At 46.0% G+C, this 20,944-nt stretch overlaps 1 protein-coding gene across 4 annotated transcripts in view; it reads left to right on the plus strand.

Annotated features, from left to right (window-relative positions):
* The window catches only part of ZSWIM5 (zinc finger SWIM-type containing 5), a 120,871-nt gene extending 100,815 nt beyond the window's left edge, over positions 1-20,056 (plus strand). For all 4 annotated transcript variants that reach the window (XM_083509529.1, XM_083509531.1, XM_083509530.1 and 1 more), the window contains exons 5-14: positions 5,964-6,143; positions 7,379-7,555; positions 10,368-10,514; positions 11,205-11,342; positions 12,059-12,319; positions 13,235-13,370; positions 14,778-14,932; positions 16,172-16,335; positions 16,725-16,806; positions 17,608-20,056. In XM_083509529.1, the coding sequence (XP_083365655.1) occupies positions 5,964-6,143; positions 7,379-7,555; positions 10,368-10,514; positions 11,205-11,342; positions 12,059-12,319; positions 13,235-13,370; positions 14,778-14,932; positions 16,172-16,335; positions 16,725-16,806; positions 17,608-18,470 (2,303 nt within the window). In that variant the 3' untranslated portion in view covers positions 18,471-20,056. The remainder of the gene's footprint in view (positions 1-5,963; positions 6,144-7,378; positions 7,556-10,367; positions 10,515-11,204; positions 11,343-12,058; positions 12,320-13,234; positions 13,371-14,777; positions 14,933-16,171; positions 16,336-16,724; positions 16,807-17,607) is intronic.
* The last annotated feature ends 888 nt before the right edge of the window (positions 20,057-20,944 follow it).

Genomic DNA, 20,944 nt, shown 5'->3' on the forward strand with positions numbered 1-20,944 from the left:
CTTAGACCTTTTCTGCCTCTTACGGACCTTATGAAAATTATGTATTCCTTCTCTCCAGAGCCAAAGAATACATCTCCCTTTTAAAGGCTGCAAACAACACTGGTCCACTGCCCCTCAGTGAGGCACTTCAACCTTTTCCTTTATAGGTTGGGGGGGGCACCAAGTTAGAAAGCATTCTTTTATATTCCAGAAAGGCCTTGCTGATCTTTGCAGGAAGAAGAAAGCTGGCCGTCCTGAACTACATGCTTTCAAGCGCAGGCTGAATTATTCCACTTGAAAACCTCTATCTAGTTTGCAGTGTGAACTGAGATCTATGTTAAGCATAACAGCATCAGCAAAGGTTCATCTAGCCTGGGAAGCCCAAAAGCAAGACATGAGCTCAATAGCCCTCTCTGCATCTTGCTTTCCAGCAACTGGTATTCAGATCCATGGTTCACGGAAAGGAGGGCTTTTATTCCCAGTAACGTCAGACATTTCTTTAAAGCACAAATGGTGTGTGCAGATTATTCTGCCAGTTGAAACACAAGAGCAAAGCTAATATTGCCATTGCATGAGAATCTTTGGAGCTTTAATTGCTGCAGTGCACTATTGGAGATTAGATTCTAATTGTGAGAAGTAGATTGAAAACAGTTGGACTACAGCTTGACCTTAATCTCTCTGGAGACAGTTTATGTATTTCCTTTGTTTACAGTTGGGGATTGGGCTAGGTTTGCAGGGGGGTGGGGTAGAGAGAATAAAATGAGGGGGAAATAGGCTTAGTTCAGATGAAACACAAAACAAACAAGCCTCAGGCTCCACAAGCTCCAATTACCTCCCACACTTCCTGGTTTTCCATAAACTATAATTTGCCATTTTGTTTGGACTCAAGTCAATAGAGGAAGAGGAGGGAATGTGTGAGCCCAAGGCTTGTTCTTGTAGTGCCAGATTATGGTTTGGCATTATTACATCTGGACTTTGGGTTTTGGTTTCAGTTCAGTCAGTGGCACTGTGGTCACCTCTAGTCTCTCCTTATGATGGTGGTGTTCAAGATTCCTGTCCTCAGAAACATCTGCACATTGCGGAGGGTCTTGGGAGTGTGTTTCTAGGCACATTCTCAGTTTGTGTCAGCACCAGTGAGGCCTGAGGGGGTGGTCTAAGCTGCAACTCTATGCATGGACAAGTCCTTTCTCTGCCATTACAAATAATATCCTTATAGGCATCTGTGAAATCCTGGCCATGGAAAACTGTGGTCTTAAGAGAAAAATGGTAAAGTTTTCCTTTTCTTAATATACTATCTTCCTAATAAAAATTCTTTTTTAAAAAGATCTAAAGGATAGACAATAGTTGAGTATACGTATGCCTATGCGAGAGAGATTTTGAAAGAGAGAAGAAGGTTGTGCTAAGAATTTTTTAATGAGATTTTATGAAAATGTATTTAATAAATAAATACATTGGTAACAGTATACTATTTTGAGTGGAAGGAGCAGCTTTTTTATAAAGTGCAGCTAAAGGGTTTACGGTGAGACAGTTTTCTGGAATTGTGTCTGTTTTAAATGGATTGTGTCTATTTAATATTTTTAAGTGGGGCTATAGCTTAAAAGAGAATGTGCTTTGTATTCATAAGATCCCAGGATTCCTCTCCAGGTTAAAAAAGGACACAAGGAATTATTCTGGGTGGATTGGACATTACTGGTAGATGAACCAGCACTGGAAGGCAAGTTCATGTGTTCAAGATGATATGGGCAATTTTAATATATGCACCTTTTCAAGGTGATATGGAAAAGCCAGTTGTGCAGTGACATAAATAGCAGTACTGATTACTAGGGCTTTTAGTATATGTACCACTTGGGCTAATTTTAGACTTAACCACTCCCATGTGAACACTGCTGTGTCCTTTTCCATGGTGCTTTCTGTGAAGCTGTAACATTTAAATACTGCTTACATCGTGCATGTCACCCAGTCATTGGAAAGTAGTCTGAAAGGCAAGGTATAACATTTTCAGATTAGATAGAGTGCCCATGCACACCAGCACTGACATCTCCAAGGATATGCCCGCACAGTTGGGTGGTGCACAAGACATGGAGCATTTAAACACACCACATTGAAATGTCCTTTCGGCAGCTCTTACATGAATGTGATAACCTTAAAAATGTCTCAAACTCAAGCAAGCATTGATAACATTAGTCATATTCCATGAGTTCTCAGTCTGAAGAGAGAAACACACTTTAGCTAAAATCTACCTGTGTTTTGGAAAGGGTGGATCTTCATCATTCATATGAGAACCAACTAAAACATTTTTTAAAAACTGGTCAAACAAAGCTTAGTCCCCTAAATCAAATAATCAAGTGTTCAGCGTGCATACAGAGGCTAGGTGAGGGCAGGGCAGTTGAAGACTGCAGACCTAGAGACAGGCGAAGCATCGTAGGCTACCACAGATTGCAGACTAAGCTTAGTTTGCAGAATGAGTTGCTGCAGAACATGCAAAGCACAGCATCCATACAGGTTGTCAGTTTTTCATTGCTCTTAGGCTCTGAAATAATGGTGTCAGCAGCAGTCAGGGCTTGCGCTAGAAAGACTATACAGAATATACTGGTTCTCATTCCATTTCCTTCAAAGCATATCCATCTGGACCTCTATCAAAGGTAACATAAGGTGGACATCTGGAAGCTTACTTTGTATTGGTATTGTCCAAGAGGTAGGATACTATTGAGGATTGAACATACGCCAGATTCAGGAGTTCAGGTCAGGGATGTCTTGTTATTACTTGCACACTTTTCAGAAACCAAACATGGGCAAGTGCAATCTGATCCCCTCCCTCCCTCCCTCCCTCCCTTCCTTCCTTCCTTCCTGGTAGCAAAGCATTCTAAGTCTCACTTCAGTGGCAGTTCATGCATATCAAACTTGTGTAATAGTGGTTTCATTTGCATATCATGGTAGACAAAGCTATGACTTACCAGGACTGTGAAAAGATGCTTGTTCGTGGAGAGGAACTCATACCTGCTTTGTTCCTCTCTAGTCTTTTTAAAACAGTGCAGCAGCTAAGCCAAGGAAACCTGGAATCATGGTTAAGGTTTGTTCTCCTTAACTATGATCTGTTTGCTTTCATCACTTGTAATCCTTTGGATCTAACTCATTTGATGGAATACACTCAGTTAATTCTGCTGCCACTTTTTGTGGGCATCAAATAGGTCTTGCAGATCTTAGGGACATGTGTAGCTTGTCAGTTAGCTAACCAAATTCCTATACAGTTCTCACATGCAAGTTTGCCATCTATGCATAGAAACAAATTCTGCACTCCAACTCCTGGATTCTGTCATTCCAAATCTGAATAAAGTTCTCTCTTTCTTTTTCTCATCGTGTCCCCTGCTGCAAAAGTGCACATTCATGCAACAAATCACTTATGAAGAGGTAAATAGATATTCAAATTGGACACAACCAGAGGAAAGGCATAGGCCCAGCCAGCCTTGTTCACACCGGATAGCTATGATGGTTTATAATTAACATCATATTTCTGTCTATATAAAAATATCAATGTTTGTAAGTTGAAGTTGGATATTTGCTGAAATAGAGACATTCTAAACAGTGCCAATGTAGGTTTCTGCTGTTCCCACACAAGTTGACAAACTATTTTTGTTGATTCTATAAGTCGGCTATGGTATCTTGAGGAAGCATTGCATATTTCCAAGTTGGCACTGCTGCAGTTTCAGCATCCACAAGAGAGATGTACAACTTTGATATGAATGAATAGCAAATTATACATTTATTGTCCAAGAAACATAATTGTGCAGAAATTATTTGTGCTTTAGTACTTCAAGGAAGTACCACGATGTTAGTGGGCTCTGACCAGGGTTCTGTGTTAAGTCATATGTTGATGACACAAATTCTGTGTAGCTTATTACCCTCCCCCAACACAGTAACTAGTATCAGATTTCAGAACAGGGCAATTAGAGAGCGGTCTATCCCCTGTCATTCACTTCCAGCAGCCTGAGGTTTAGATCAGCTGTTTTGTATAAACCCAAAGGAGAGTTTAGAAACCTGCCACCCAGGAGCCAGCTCTGTGAATTACTTTATGCTGAGCATTGTGGCACTCTCCCAGCCCTTTATCAAAAGAACTGACTCTTTAAATTGGCAGCGTTGGGGAAACAGCCCTGCTGCAGGCCATTGAACTCCATGGGAGGACTTGCCGGCTGGGAGACTTCAAAAGCCAGATCTATAGAGCTGCACTCTTTTACCCTGTATGAGGAAAGGGAAAGAGACTCTTAGAAGTTCAAGGGTGGCTGCCCTGTATTTGTGGTTGGGCCCCAAAAGGAAATGCCAGGAACTGCCCCCAAACAGTTCCATGCCGCTGCTGTTCAGAATGCTCTGGAGGCGGGAAAAAGTCCTGCTCGTTCTCCAGAGATTTGTGGAAAAGTCTGAGCCGCTTAAAAGAAGGCTGGAGAAGGAGATTAACAGACTCTCAAGTGGGGGTGAGGGCAAGATGAACAAAACAGAATGGGCAGACATGGATGGCTTTTGCTGCCCTATAGCCCAAACCTGCAGCCTACCAGATCTGAACAGAGCCCACCATCTGTGTGTGGAAGCCCACCAGGTCCTTGGCAGAGTTCCTGTTTTAGCAAACAGGCAAGTACCAGAGCCCCTGGTAGCCCCACACATAGCTGGTGGGCTCTGTGTTGCTTAGTAGGTCATATATTATGCAGACCTGCTGCAGTCTCTGGCTGCGAGTGGAATTGGTAATTTCCCAAGCCAGCAGGAAGAGTCCCAGTCAGTGCCAGTTGTGAGAGGAGAGCAGCCTGCTTAGTTGGAGTTATGCAAAGCTCAAGATTAGCTCTGGATATAATGATACCTTTTCCTTACAGCATGTTCTGTTGGTGGAAATGTATGCAGGTTTTTGAGTTACATAGAACTCCTGCAGGCCGTGAAATTGGCCCAATCAAACATATAACTGTGTGTGCATGCATGTGTGTGTGCTTTAGGACTACCATAAACAGCTTTCTGCTATAGAGCTTTCACTGAAGGCTGAATTCTCTTCCTTGGCTGGAATAAGGTTCTGTACCACAGGACCAAAAGCTTGACACTATTTTTAGTATGCTATGGTTGAAATTGTCTTGCCTTTGCATGTAACTAAAATAAAAGCATCAATGAGGTAGACTGCAGTCCACAAAAACGTATGCCATAATAAATTTGTTAGTCTTTAAAGTGCCACAAAACTTTCTATTATTATTAACAAAGAGGCATTGTATGTTGCTTTAGGGCAGATGTGGCTATTCTGTGGCTCTCCAGATGTTGCTGGACTATAGCTCCCATCAGCTCCTGGTAAGGGATGATGAGAGTTGTAGTCCAAAAACTTACATAACTATCTCTTCCTTGCCTCTTCTATGTATTCTGATCACTCTTTTGTTTGACAGCTATGCCAAGATCACAGTAAGGAGTATTATGACAGCAGGGTGCTGTGAAAAACTTCAAGTTTGGGGAGAGTAGTTTTCAGAAATTAACATCAAAAACCTCTTCAATGTAAATAGACTGGAGAACAATGGTAGATGAAATGTCATTGTGATATTTCTTTTCTAAAGTGGAGCAATCGTTTACTGGGTAAAAATCAGGGTATCATTTGGAACTTCTGACTCTTGGGCTTGCTGCAGTATTTTAAAGCAGTCTTTGATGTGCAGTTCAAACAGGAATTTTGTCCTGGCAGATCGAAATAATCTCAGATGCATACGCAATTATTGTCTCCCAATTTCCATCTCTCAAGAATACAGTGGAGTTTCTGTATGGAAAAATGTTGACTTTAGCTATTTATTTGCTTTTATAAATCCTCCCTCCCAATGTGCAGTGCATTTCCCTGAAGCAAGATGTGGATGTTTCTTTAAAAAAAATTCCCCAGGCAGGGAAACAATGTAGGGGCTGGGGGTAACCTTGCTGCATGCTTACACAAGATATCAGTGAATAACTCCTTCTGCATTTCTGCACCTGGTTCATTCATACAGGGGCCCTGTGGGTGTGTGTGGTGTTAAATCCACACTGCACACTAGAAGAGAAGGGATGCTGGCTGCGACAGCTGCGGAAGTGGGGAGATATGGATGTCTGCCCACTGGAGGATGGGAATTACGGCAATGAACTTCCCAACATCACTAGTGCACTTACTCAGAGTTCCAGTCACAGGCAAAGTAAGTTGGGGGGGGGTGAGAGTGTCTTGTCTTCTGCTATGTAATGTTTTTCACACCGGGGAACCCCAGTGTTATAACAAGCTGTTGAACAAACAAAAAACATCTGGAAAGACCCCGACTGTGCTCAAATATAAAAGCTTGCTCAGGTGAGAGATTATCCCTATTGTTGTCTCTGCATGCCAGTTGGTAGACTCCTCTATGGAAGTACCAGGGTGATGTTTACAGTATGGAGACAAGCAGCCCTATCAGTAGGGCTTCTTCCACACTACACACTTCATACATGTTCTGTTCAAAATAGCTCATTGAGAGGGAAACTGCTGAAATGCAAATGTTGCCTGGCTTGAATTCTTAGAGCTTTCGGAATACTGACTTTTCCCATTTCTATTTCTAGGTATCTCTGGTGGCTCATGCTTTCCCCACCCCATCCATTCTCTTGCTATCCTTCTCTTTATCCATGCTTGCTGGGTTTGGGTCATGGGAGGAATGGTTATCCAGGGAGGGCTGGGACTGCTGCAGGATTGGTCGTTTTGCATACTACTACTACAAACAAGAACCAATACATTTAAAAAGAAGAAGTTAAAGTTCAGTGAATCCTTTCAGTGTCCTCAAATATCCCCTGGGCTGCATTTTATTGTGATGAAACCCATTCGTATAGCTTGAACTTTAGGGTGAAGTCTGCACAAGCACCAGTGGTGTACTTTGTATTGTGAAGAGTCCATTGCAACCCTTGTAGAGAGAGGAAACTGCATCCGTTTTGTTTTGTAGGGCGTTTAGCAATTCTAAGCATAATTAGTTATTGGAAGCCTCCTCCCATTAAACTGCGAATGCTCCCACAGTTTGGATTAAAAACCCAAAGCTCCTTAACTGTCAGCCCTCCTCACCCTTTGGCCTCAAATCTATCTCTAAATTGGACAGCTATTTAGATTGAATGCATGCTGATTTGCCCTAATTAATTTATAGCAGTGGTACAATCTGGGATTTTCAAGTCTTTGCTTGCCAGCAGTCCTGCTGCAAGCAGGAGGGATATATTAGACATGTGTGGTAGCAAATCTCTAGTGAATTACTTTGTTTGGATATGGTTAAATTTTAAAAACATGGTGACAGGAAATTCTGCTTATTGTGGTGTGGTTTGTTGTGGTGATGGCTGAGCACCTCAGTGGTCAGACCCATGGTGGCAAACATTAACCAAGTCCATGCAACACACTTGGCTACCCTGTGTGCTCTTTTCCTTGTAGGCTCTTTAGCAAGGTCAAGACGCACAGTGTTCACTCGTGCCATTGAAGGTTGTGACCTGCACTGGCAGGACAGCCACCTCCAGCGGATAATCAGCAGCGACTTCTACATCTCTCCCTCTTATCAAAGGGAGGGTGAGGGCCTCCTCTTCAACTCACAAGGACAGCCTTTGTGGCTGGGTAAGTTGTTACTCTTCTTGGTAGCAGCCATTATGTTCTTGCTTGGTAGCACACTACTCTGGGGATTCCAGTATGCTGAAGGAAGAATATTGTGTTTGCTCAAGAGATGACTGGAAAATTAAATTTGGAATCCTACTCTGGTAAAATAAGAAAAGTACACATTTGTGGTCACTTTAGGGAAGAACACATCATTTACTCACCTTGCAGAACCTGAGAATTTATGGCATCTAGTCATTTCCTATGCAGACTTGGGTCCCTTAACAGGAAGCTTGTGCCTGGCCTCAAAGTCATCTTACCTGGCCTCTGGTCCTTTTCTTGGGATACCAAGGGACAGATTAATCTAAGCAGTTGTGTTAGCAAGAGCCAGTGTAATGAGTCCTGCAAGAGGGGAGATAGTTCCATCTGGCAAGCAGAAATATTCGCGCTGATGGAATGGTCATATAGCACAACACTGAATTCCTTTATTTCTTGAAACTTTCTTTGTTTCAGGATGGGGAAAGCCTTATACTGCACAGTAACTTAAGGCCGTTGCCTTGGAGAAGTTTGTCCAAGGCTGTAATGCCAACAAAGATGCTTATCTTCCTGACACTCCACATCTATGGTTCAAACATTAAGCTGTGGTAGCAGCTATACAGGAAGAAGATAGTGTGTGGTCACACACACACACACACACACACACACACTTGTGTGTGTGTGTCTCAGCAAGGCCAAAACCAAGATACCCAAACTCCTTCACACTGCAGATGTGCTTAGTCACATGTTGTCAGAGTGCTATAGGTGTGGTCATCACAGGAAGACAATTTTGCAGTTTCTCCCAGAGTCTCTGCTTCTACAGCTGAGTACTCAGGCTGCACCATCAAGAGCAACATTTGCTATGCTCTTCAGAGTACTGAAGTTCAGGGACTCTCTAGCACCCCACCAGAGCTGAACCAACTGCACCAGCAACCCAAGTGATTGCTTGGGGTGGCAATATCTTAAGGCGTGGCAGTGAAGCTGAGGGGTGCACCTGTCTCATCCCTTGCAGCAGATGTGCCTGGGCACAATTCAAGTACCACAGCCTGGCATCCATGGCAATGCATGAGATCCTGAGTGGCACCATTTGAATCATGTGGAACAACCGTCTGGAGCCACAAAAAGTTCTGGATGAAACTTTGCTTTATCCTGCTCCTCAGCCCTCAGTGGTTTACATAAATTCCTCCCTAGCTTGCGAGATGTCTGACTTGCCAAAGGAATTAATCCCACACGTTGTGATTCTGAAATGTTATTGTCTTGTCTTCCCACTCTCTGGGTTTTTTGGGAGCTCCTCCTAGAGGACATCAGCAGCACCATGGAATTGCTTTTGATTTGCCAGCAGCATTTGAATGATGCCGTGCTTTATATGATGCACGATCACTAGAGATTCTTTTTGAAATGTTTGTGCCTCAAGCCTTCTGCTCATCTGTAGCCTTTAATAGCAGGAGATTTGGAGGAGGGAGTATAGCTGCATTTTAAAGGCCTTTGGAGACCTTGTAGAAAATGCTTCCTTTAGAGGAAGTCATGCTCCTCTGACTTTGGCTTCTACGTTTCTCCACGGCAGAGACCTTTGCGGAGAAGCGGGCCCTTTGTTGCTTCCCCCCGACCCCCGTGCGTGTCATCTGTTCCCCCTTATGACTTCTCCCTCAGAGTCGCAATCCTCTCCACAGCAACTGTGACTTCAGGTGGAGATCAACCAGCAGGAACAGATGAATTTCTGTGCCGCACAATGGTGTTTCTCACAGGGGCAAGCTGTTTCCGAGTAATTGAGATGCTCAGGAATGACGCAGAATGCACACTCAGTGGAGAAGTGCTTCCAGTGAGGAATTAAGGGAGATGAGCCCAAGTTGCAGGATGAGATGCAAGTCTTTCCTAGGCAAGGAGAGTTGAGAGGTGCGAGGGGTGGAACAGCTAAGTGTGGTCCTTTTTAGGATGGAGCTGGATGCGGGGAACATTTTCAGCATCAGTTATACAAAGCAAATGCAGATGCCTCTGTTCCATTGGAAATCCAGCATGCCAGGGAGAAGGCCAGGCTGAAAACCTTATCCTTTACTTGGCAGCTTTCCCTATGAAACACAGGTCTTTCCTATGAGGAAACATCTTAACATGCAATTCCTCACCTGCAGTTGGAAGTCTAGGAGCAACATGCACCACATGCTGTTTCTGCCTGTTTGGAATCAGCCATCATCTTCAAAGTGTCTGGCCATTGCACAAAGACTAGTTTCACTTGATGGAATATAGGAAGCTGCTGTATACCGAGTCAGACCCCTGGTCCATCCAGCTTTGCATTGTTGATACTGACTGACACCAGCTCTCCAGGGTTTCACACGGGGGTCTCTCCCAGGACTAGCAGGGATTGAACCTGGGGCCTTTTGCATAGAAAGCATGTTCTTCTCTTCTACTGAGCCCTCCCCTTAACTTGATGGGTGGACTTGGTTGCATTGGAAAGTAAGAGGTGGGTCCGTTATTGTTTCTGGCAGGAGCAACTGTGGGCTGGCAGGATTAGGAGCCAGACCGTGTGATCAGAATAACATAGGACAGCCCACCTGGGTCTTTGCCACTTCAGATTGCAGGTGGAGGACTGTATATTTGGAAATTCCTCTATGTAAAACAACAACCCCACGTAATATTTATGCACACATGGTTTGGTTCTAATAAAGAACAAGGCAACAAAATAGAGAATTTAGATACAGAAATTGAATCCCAAGCTGCTGATCATAGAGTTGATTTGCTTACACAGACAATACCATTTGCCTATATTGCCGGCTTAATTGCACACACTGTTTGTATTATGCCACAGAACACGTTCCCACAGCCTGTGCCCGTGTCGATGCCCTTCGTTCCCATGGATATCCTAAGGAAGCACTCCGCCTAACGGTGGCTATTATCAACACCCTGAGGTTGCAACAACAGAGGCAGCTGGAGATATACAAGCATCAAAAGAAAGGTATGAGTTGGCCTGTTGTTGTGGGTTTAGGTTGGCTGTCGAAGGATAGTTAGGTGCTTTTATGAGCATTGTAGGGCCCTGCAGGAGCTGCCTAGAGCTTTTCCAAACAGTAAAACAACAACAGCCCCCAAACCCCTCTTCCAACATTTTCGACTCATTCCACCTCCTGAGAGCACCTGTCCCTGGATAGCTGAAGAGGCAGCTGGTGAATTGGCAGAGGCAGCTAAGATGGAGGGTGAGGGAGGGTAGGATTCTGGTCCCATTATCAAGGGTGAACAGATCCAACAGTTCCCCATAGGACGGGTGTGTCAAGTTGTGGGACAACAGCTTTGCTCATCCTAGAATTCTGCTTATCATGCCCTTACAGCTGATGCTGAAACTCTGTGCTGACTTTATACCAATAAAGCTTTTGGGAATTTCCCAAGCTGAGAGTCAAAGTCTTTTGTCTGAGGTTGGGAGCCAGGACAGTGACCAGCTCACCTTGCCTAATAGTAAGCTCAGTCTTGTCACAATGGAAGAACATGGTACCAACACAGCAAAAAGAAAGGGAAGTGTATACAGGGGAGTCTTGACTGTCCTCTGCCAGGCTTGTGAAGCTTTATGCCTTGGAAGATGGAACCAGAGGAAGGATCATAAGTAATTACTGTGGGATTTTCTCCCCACTCCCCTTATTCTATTTGCCTACTCCAGAACTGCTGCAGAGAGGAGCAACCACCATCACAAATCTGGAGAGCTGGGTGGGGCACCCCCTCAATCCCATTGGTTGCTTATTTCTCACTTTGACAGAAGCATGTCGAGTAGAGGATGAAAACTGCCTTGAAATTTCAGGTATGAGTATATGAGAACCCCAGACTGCCAAACCCTGAGCCCAGAGCAGAGTTTCTGCTCTTTCCCTGAGCTTCCATGTTGGAGCCATTTTCAAGTTTCTGCTGTTGCAGTCTATAGAGTTGGAAGAGCCTATTTAGTATGTTGTGGTTGGATTCCTGTGGGACACCCTGTGCTGACCAGAGGAAGAGGTCTTTGGGCAAACCGTTTCTGTGAAATATGCAAAAGTCAGTTGTTGGTCCCAGAAACAAGTGCTGGCCTGCAGACTGTCTGAGTGTTCAGCTCCCTCTGGCCTAACATGCCCTGTTAATCAGGGAGGGAGGAACTGTAGCCCTCCAGATATTGCTGGTGTCCAACTTCCATCAGCCCCAGCCAGCATAGCCAGAGAGTCGAAGGCCAATGACAGCTGAAAAGTTGTAAGTTTTCTCTCCCTGCTGTAGGTGAATTGAGGGGCTCAGGTGCTTTATGGCCTTCCTACCTTGCAGCTCCCCAGTGCCGGTATGAATTAAAGAACTGTGAAGCTCAACACAGCTCAGCCCAGTACATCTGGTCACGTGAGCAGTGCCAGGAGGCAGGCACTGTGCTGTCTTCTGAAAGCAAGTAGGCTAAGAAGGACCAATGGCAGTGATGGAGCCAATCAGGCTATGAATTTTGGAAGGAGGGAGACCCTACCTGCAGGCTGCACTGCCCATCTTATTGATATCTCTCTTCTCCATTAGATGCTGGCGATGCCAAGCCTCCCGTGTATCAACATGTGCCTGTGGCCAACAGTTGCCCTGAGAGTGGGGAATCCTACCTATCCCTTGCTTTGGAAGTCGCGCTGATGGGGATGGGGCAGCAGCGGGTGATGCCAGAGGGCCTTTATGCTCAAGACAAAGTGTGGCGCAACGAGGAGCAAATCATTGCCCGCTTGCAGGAGCTGCAGCTGGACGCTGTGCTGGTGCAGACGCTACGCAAACAGTGTATCCTGCTCCTGGAAGGTGAGAGGACTGAGATGCTGCCCTCAGCCGCTCTGGAGGAAGGAGGCTGAACCTACTACCCTGAAACAGTCTTAAATTCCCTGCATTAAGCAGCATATTCTGCAGAAAATCCCTCTTGATCACAATAACTTACACCAATCATGTATGGATGGTCAGAAGGATATTTGATCGGAGCAATGTATGTATTATGGGATGGGGGTTGGGACCATAATGAGATAGGATCTCAGTATAGATATCACCCTTCCCTGAGCACTAGAAATCCCACCAAAACCAAAAACAAGCCCCTCTTCTTATGCTTTAACTTGATGTTCTCCATACAGGTTGTTTCCCCCATTTTCCCCTACACTCACAAACCCTCTTAAAACACACGATGCTGGTTTGAGGAGGTTTTTCAGTGAAAAGGAACCCGTTGCAGTGGGGATAGCAGCTCCTCTGTTGCAAGGCTCCCCACTTGCAGCTGTGTCAAGAAGGAAATCCAAGTCAGCCTCTTGCAAATTTCTGCTTTCCCCATGCTCTCCACTGTGCCAGCATTTTCAAACCTCTGCAGTCTCCGTATATGGAGGAGGAGTTCAGTGTGTGGCCAGAGCAGCAACGGGGGGGGGGGCAGGGAGAGTGTCTTTTGCCCCCTGCTAGCTTCTGGTGCATCAGGAAGAAGGGGAGCAACAGCAGGCCTTCCGTGTGATGGTTAAAGGGGCTGTGCTTCTGATTTCTTTGGGTCTGCAATTTCAAAATCAAGTAGGCCCTCCCCGATACTTAGGAACCCAGCTTCTTTGGTCTGAATCTGTATTATGTAACAGAGGCCAGTTGGGAGGTATCCTCTTGCTTGCGGGACTGTTGAGCCAGCAAAACTCTCTGGCTTAAATTCAAAGGGTCTGGTTGCAGGATAGATGCTGACATGGCTCTGCTCCTGACTAGGTGGCCCTTTCAGTGGCCTTGGCGAGGTCATCCATCGCGAAAGCGTCCCCATGCACACCTTTGCCAAGTACCTGTTTTCTGCCTTGCTGCCCCACGACGCTGACCTGGCCTACAAGCTGGCACTGCGCTCCATGAGGTTGGTACCACCCTTCCCCTTCCTTCATTTAATAAAAGGCAGATTGCAATATGAAGGTGGGAATAGCAAGTGCCCCCCCCCCCAGATTGCTCTGTGTCTTCAATTATTCTGTCCTCAAACTTCTCCAGCATCCAGTTTGCTACAGTACTATTTATTTTCCTGGCAGGTTTTTCAAGGAAGAATTAGTATGCATTTTCCTTTAAAAGGGAATGCAAAGACAAAGTTACTGATTAGCAGGTGCAGTTGGTCTGTTTCATCAATAGGCTGTTTATTCCTTACTTATATAGGTGTTGTTGTTGTTTTTGAAAACGGGTATTTTAGTCAGAACAGCATTCTGAAATTCTAAGAACCCAGTAGTTCTAGTATCGTCACATGGGTTTCAGGCAAATTGTAGTGATGGAGTACAGAACTGGAGGGTTGGGAATGCTCCCTGATGGGGACCCCACATAACACCCTTAGTAACCAATGCAAAGAGTCTGCTTATAGCTGCTCCTGCCAGATAGAAGAGCCGGTCCCCATGACACAACCAAGCTGACACATGGACATGCAAGATCCCAGGAGAGGAGGCTTTGCTTCATCCTGGCCTTTGACTGCTGCACCATGGCTCACAATGTTGTTGGAATGGGGATTCCGGCTTAAGCTCTCTCCTCACTATCCATGAGCAGCAACCCTCAGCTATGGCCTGGCAGTAGGAAGGATGGGGGGTGGGGGAAAAGCAGCTGCAAAGTGTGCGAGCCCTGCACGTCCACGGAGTCTCACTGAGCCATAGTTTGTTTTGTTGTGTCGTGTGAACCAGATTGTGTAGTGTGTTGAAAAGAGAAAGCAGGCTAGGACTGGATAGAGCAATGCCTTTGGTCTCTTGGGTGGTACCTTTGTTCTTCTTATCAGGAAGGGCATAACAGGAAATGCAGGAAGCCATCAGGTGTTGTAGTGGCTGTGTGTCCCAGCAAACAGGTTGGTCTGGGAGGGAGAGTTCTGGTTTCCAGAAGGCTGGGGGGGGGGGAGAGGCTTTAAATAGAAACATGTGAGCAGGTAGCTCCAAACTGCAGCAGATGCCCTGGGGCAAGACAGCCCCCCTTCCCCGCCATCTCTAAGCAAAACCAGATGACTGCTGTGTGCAAATCATGCTTGGCTCTGACATAAAAGCACAAGAGGGGGATGTTTCTAAACTTATATTTTTCTTTACAAGTTTATAAATCACTCCTTAGTTCTCTCTAGTGGCCTTTCAAGTTTTGTTCAAGGCCGGTCTTGCATCCATATGTTGTAGAAGACCTCAAGGTTTACTACAGAGTTGTTACAGACAGCATACCATGGACAAAGAAGGCCCAAAAAATTTTTAGACTGACCCAACCCCTGGCAGGTATCCCTTCTTCACTGGCCTGACATTGCTGGTTTGGTTCTCCCTAGGCTGCCCGTTCTGGAGACGACAGCCTCAGGCGACGTCACCCACCCTCACCATATTGTTTCAGTGGTGCCTAGCAGATACCCGCGCTGGTTTACTCTGGGACACTTGGAATCACAACAGTGTGAACTTGCTTCCACTATGCTGACAGCAGCCAAAGGTAGGTGAAGGACTCCTTGCGTAATGGATTGTAGCCACCAGAAACACTAGCTGGCTTGCTCACTATTTGGACCTGTGCAATGAAGAAAGCCAGTGTGGTTCAAAAAATCAATGAAGGACAGCTTTGGCCATTGGTGGGTGGGTTGACTCACACGTTTTGGGTGGTCCTTGGACAAGGTAGCCTCAGTGAGCACTCCCTTCCTATCTCTGCTGCCCCATAACTTGCTCTCTTCCTCTACGCACAGTCCACCCACATGGCATTTCCTTGAGAACTGGTTTTATGAGGCTCCAGCTAACTTCTGTCTCTGTTCCTTGACCTTGCAGCAAGGACTTCCAGTTTTATTTACAGGCGCTCACTTAATCAGTTTGGGGCATGCCCTATAGAGAAATGTGATCATTGCAACATTTCTGGCCTCTGTTTATCGTCAGGGATTTGGCTTTCATCACTTAAAACTCCCATTACTAAATTTCCATCTTTATTAGGATGTCTGCGGCGTGTAGGATGAGCTCTCCTGGCTCAGACCAAATGTCTAGCATCCCGCTCCCGACCCTGCAGAGCCACCACTAGGGTTCATCCACACTTCTTCCTGTCCTACTGCTTTCTCCTGGGGAAAACCACTCTCTAACGCTCAGTCGGAGCAAAGGGCAATTCAGGTTTTCTCCAGATTGACCTTTGCTCTGATTTAGCACTAAAGAGCATGTTTTCCCTTGGAAAGGAGCCGTGTGAGGGAAAAACCACTTGGGACTTGTGGCTAGAAAGTGCAGGTGAAAAGGAAAACCGTTTGGATTCATGCTTCCAAGGCACTGGACAAGCAGAAGTGTGGAGGAGCCCCTGGTCAATGTAGACAATACTGAGCTAGATGAACCAATGGTCTGACTCAGTATACGGCAGATTCCATTGTTCCCAAGCACTCTTGTTGTTGTTCTCCACAGGATATTTGCTTGAGTTGAGAAAGGCTGAAGTGGGTAGAATTTGGGGGTTGAGGAGGGGTCAAGTGAACACTTAATAGAGCAGACGAAAAGGCTTTGATCTGAAATTCAAGGTGTCCCTTTTATGTACACTTCATCCCAATTCTCCCCAGCAAGGCTGTGAGGGAAAGGAAGAATCCACTTTTCTGCTCTGCTCCCAGATGTTTAGGAGTGCAGTACTGTCTAGTTTAATTGTGAGAATGCTGATGTCTTAGTAGGGAGTTGGCAACCTGCCAGGCAGTAGGTGAGCTCTTTCCTGTCTCCAATCCAGGGGACATGCTGCGCCTACGTACGGTTCTGGAAGCCATTCAAAAGAACATCCACTCCTCCTCTCTGATCTTTAAGCTGGCCCAGGATGCCTTCAAGATTGCCACACCTGCGGATAACAACTCTGACACAACCCTGCTCAATGTGGCCCTGGAGCTGGGACTGCAGGTAAGGGAAAGAGGCGAACGCTAGGAAAAGCGGTGAACTTTCCAGGGCTATGGCAAGCCTCCCTTGAAGCCAGTGGTAGAGTCTGGACCTGGCTCAGAACTTGGGCATTCTTGCTGCTTTTAGGGTGGACTCTTAACCTGCAACTCTACCTGTTAATTAATGGACAGAATTTACCGACCACCTGAAAAGTTCAAAGCAGCTTAGACTTCATCCAAGGTAGACTTCATCCAAGGAGCTTATGAAGCCAGTTCTGCTTATTTTCTGCAGCAGAAATACATCCAGTCTTCATATCATACTCTGGGTTATACAGGGTTATACTGATCTAGGAAAGTGCAAGCTTTGAGACTGTCTCTGGGAAATAATCATTGTCCACTCATTTGCCTTTCCAGGTAATGCGCATGACCCTATCAACCTTGAACTGGAGACGGAGGGAAATGGTGCGATGGCTGGTGACCTGTGCTACAGAAGTAGGTTGGTATCTCTCATTCACACATCTTGCAGGGAGGCTGCTGCCCAAAGCGAGTCTGTACATTCTGATGAGCCAGTGGCAGGTCCTGCTCACACAAAGGATAATATTATTTAAGACAACACTTTCAAGTGTTAAAAGGACTTCACATCTTGCTGAAATCCTCATAACAATTATGTTAGATGGGCACTGATCATCCCCATGTCTCAAATGTGAGGACTGAAAGAGAAAGGCTTGCCTGAGAACTCTTGCTGAGTTTGTGGCGGAGGTAAGATTCAAATCAAGGACATCTTGAGTCATTGCTCCATGTCTTGCAGGCTACATGCATCAGCACCCAAACATCCACAAATGTAGCCGTTTCCCATGTGATAAGATCCCTGCACTAGCAAAACAACAGCAACAGATAAATGTAATTTTATACTAAGGAAGATACCATTGTGTTCAGCTTTTAAAAACATCTTTTTTTTGGCTAACATAAACCAGAGGCCTTCCACCTATAATGTTAAGCCAGACACTAAGCTTCCTGTGATCATAGCAGTTTTGGTTACTGGCACAGCCCTTCATTGTGAGCCTTGCCAAATTTAGCAGCGATGTCCAGCTTCCAGGATACAGACTAAGAGGTTAGGGTGTGGCTGACTTAGCCTGCACCTTTCTATCACTGCAGAGCCCAATGTCCATAATATTTATGAAGACTGTTTTGAAGCAGTCACTCGGCTCTTTTTTTGCCACTGCCACATACTCAAGTGCTCCAACATCATGCTTGCCACTTTACTATTGGTTGAAAAGCTTGTGCTCCGTTCTTGCAGGTGTACGAGCCTTAGTCAGCATCCTGCAGAGCTGGTACACCCTCTTCACCCCGACTGAAGCCACCAGCATAGTAGCAGCGACGGTGATGTCCCACACAACCATCCTGCGCCTCAGCCTGGACTACCCGCAGCGAGAAGAACTGGCCAGCTGTGCCCGCACACTGGCCCTGCAGTGCGCCATGAAGGATCCCCAGAACTGCGCTCTCTCCGCCCTGACCCTCTGCGAGAAAGACCACATCGCCTTTGAGACTGCCTACCAAATTGTGATAGATGCTGCTTCCACAGGCATGACTTACTCGCAGCTTTTCACCATTGCACGGTACATGGAGCACCGTGGGTACCCTCTGCGGGCGTTCAAGCTGGCATCTCTCGCCATGACCCACCTCAACCTTGCCTATAACCAGGACACGCACCCGGCCATCAACGACGTGCTTTGGGCATGTGCACTCAGCCACTCTCTGGGCAAGAATGAGCTGGCGGCCATCATTCCACTGGTGGTGAAGAGCGTGCATTGTGCCACGGTGCTGTCCGACATCCTGCGCCGCTGCACCATGACAGCCCCGGGCCTTGCAGGGATTCCTGGCCGCAGGAACTCTGGGAAACTGATGTCCACAGACAAAGCGCCTTTGCGCCAACTGCTGGACGCGACGATAAGCGCTTACATCAACACGACGCACTCTCGGCTCACCCACATCAGCCCGCGGCACTACGGGGAGTTCATAGAGTTTCTCAGCAAAGCTCGGGAGACTTTCCTCCTGGCTCAGGACGGCCACATTCAGTTTGCGCAGTTCATAGACAACCTCAAGCAGATATACAAGGGCAAGAAGAAGCTCATGTTGCTAGTGAGGGAGCGGTTTGGATGAGCTTCTGCATTAGTTGAAAAAAAGAAGAAGGAAAGAAGGAAGGAACCCTGATCCCTGTTGGTGGAATCATGCCTACTGGGCCAGACAATGTTTTCCATCCAGAGAGGATTCCTGGATTATTATTATTTTGAGGAACGTAAACCAAAAGCAGCACGGCAGGAAGGGTTTGCTTCCCACCCACTCGCAAACACCTCGGCAATACCAAAAGCTAACCAGGAAAAATTGAATACCTCTTTCCCAAAGGGCATGGCGGATGGAGGCTGAAATGCAAACCACCTCGAAGGAGGCATGGTAATGCGTCGCTCAGCCTCTTGTGTTGCCACCTTGGCTCTTGGCTGGTGGCCTTGTAAGAGGTGCAGCCTGCCAAGACGGGCACGTTTCACCGTTTTCTTTTTTGTGAAGATCCTTAACTGAAAAAAAGACCTAACGTTAACTGTTCTCAGGGATTGCTTTACTAAAAGTAACAGAAGCATTTATGATACTGTAAATACGATAGTATATGTGTCGATTATTAAATTGTAAAGTTCTAATTATTTATAATTATTCTCTTTTTGTTTGGGGGATACTTGAAATGTGTTGTGGGCTGGGGATTTTGGTTTTGTTAAGCATATCCGAACATGAGAAAAAATGAACATTTCTCAGGTTCCCTGCTCCGCCAGCACTGTTGGTGAAGAGGGGCTGGTGGGTGGTGTCTGATGAGTAGAGAGGATGGACCAAGAGTTCATGCAGAACCACCGCGACACAACAGCCCTGGAAGAGAGGAGACCAAGGTGGAAATGGCCAAGCCTGCCATCAGAGTGCGTGGACTTGGCCCATGGGCTGTCAGCCACAGCACTCGCCCTGCCTCTGCTGGTTTATGCTGTGGTGTGGTTCCAGTTATGGAATACAAAGACCCCAGGAAGCCAGATTGTTGGCTGTGAAACAGTTGGGCCCATAGTGTAAATAATCAATTTTTTTGGCCTTCCTCCACATGCCTATGGATAGATGCGTGCAAGAGCTGTATGCTATACGCGCGTGGGAAGATGCGTCTTTCCTTTGGCAGATGGGGAGCAGGGAACACATTTTTCTCTTGCTTATGTGTGTCTTTTATTTTCAACTCCATTTCTAAACCGTTGCCTTTGATGGCACCTGCAGAGTCTGGTGCCCTCTGGAGGACAGCCTTCCTGGTCCCATTTCTTGCTGCTCCACCTCCCACCACTGCTTAAGTGGTTCATCTTAATTTTTTAACTTCTTCCAATGAAAAATAAAGTTGGGGGGTAGGAAGCAGGAGCAACACAGCTCTTCCACTTGTCTTTGTGTTCCCCTGTTCCAGTGTGTCCTAGTTTTAAAAGGGGCAGGGAGGGAATGGGGTGGGGTGGGGCAGGGGTCGGGCTGAAGGGTAGCTTAGAAAATGTGGATTAAAATTACCTACTGTCTGACTCCAGTTTTGTTTTTCACAATACTCTGAGAAAACTGGGCCAGGGAAACCCAGCTCACCCCAGTATTTGTTGCCATAGAAGTATCATTCTTCACGTCTGACTTATTTTATTTTGTGTACAACCTCTTGACCCAATGTTTAATAAAAAAGAAGGAAGATGTTCATACCACTTCTGTATCACTCCAGCCCTTTCTGTTGTCAGCAATGCCAATTAAAAGGGAATAAAAAGACAGCAGTTCAAAGGCAGTTGTTGAGATGGGAGGGATGTGAGTGAATGCAACCTTCTAAACCACCAGCCTTGCATCCTTTTGGTCTGGAAAGAACCACATGTGGCTTTTGCCTCTTCCTGTACTGAGTCTCCAGTTACTTCACCAGCAAATATTTATATGTCAATACCCCCTGCCTCAGATGGAATATACTTGTTGTGCAGGAACAATCCTATAAAAAGAGTATGGATCTTTGATGTATAGTGGGATACATTGGCGTAACATCTGTGAATATCGTGGCTTAAGGCCATGAAACCTGAAAAAACCTCCCCCCCCCCCCCCCAATCGGAACATGGCTGTAGGTTGAAATCCTCTTTGGAGGCCCTGCTATACGTCCTGCCAATAGAAGATTTTGTGTGTGGCAGCACTTTGGAGGAATTCCTTCTCAAAGGAGGTAAATCTAGGCCATCCCTGAGGGTGGTTCGGAAGGCAGGGAAAGCAATGTTATTGGCACTTGCTTTCCATATATGACTGAAGAGTCAGACTCTCATCCTTTCAATTTTAAGGCTTGGGCTTTATTTTTTGCAAGCTGATTATGCCCTCTTTGGTTTTGTTCTTTTATCTGAACTGCTGGAGGTGGTGGTGTTACGTTAGACCTAAACAGCAGTGTAGAGAAAAAACTAACAGGTCTCTGAAGAGCCCTGCTCCTCTCTTAGCTGCTGATGCCACCTTTACTAGCTGCAGCCTCAACACTGTAGCATCCCCCTTCCCACTGTAGCATACCTGTTAACAAAGCGATCATTGCCTTCACCACCACAGTTCCTCCCATGCTATTCCAGTTCTAAGAAAAG

The sequence above is a fragment of the Podarcis liolepis genome (genome assembly GCF_965112155.1).
Source record: "Podarcis liolepis genome assembly, chromosome: 6".
In the NCBI taxonomy this organism is placed as follows: domain Eukaryota; kingdom Metazoa; phylum Chordata; class Lepidosauria; order Squamata; family Lacertidae; genus Podarcis; species Podarcis liolepis.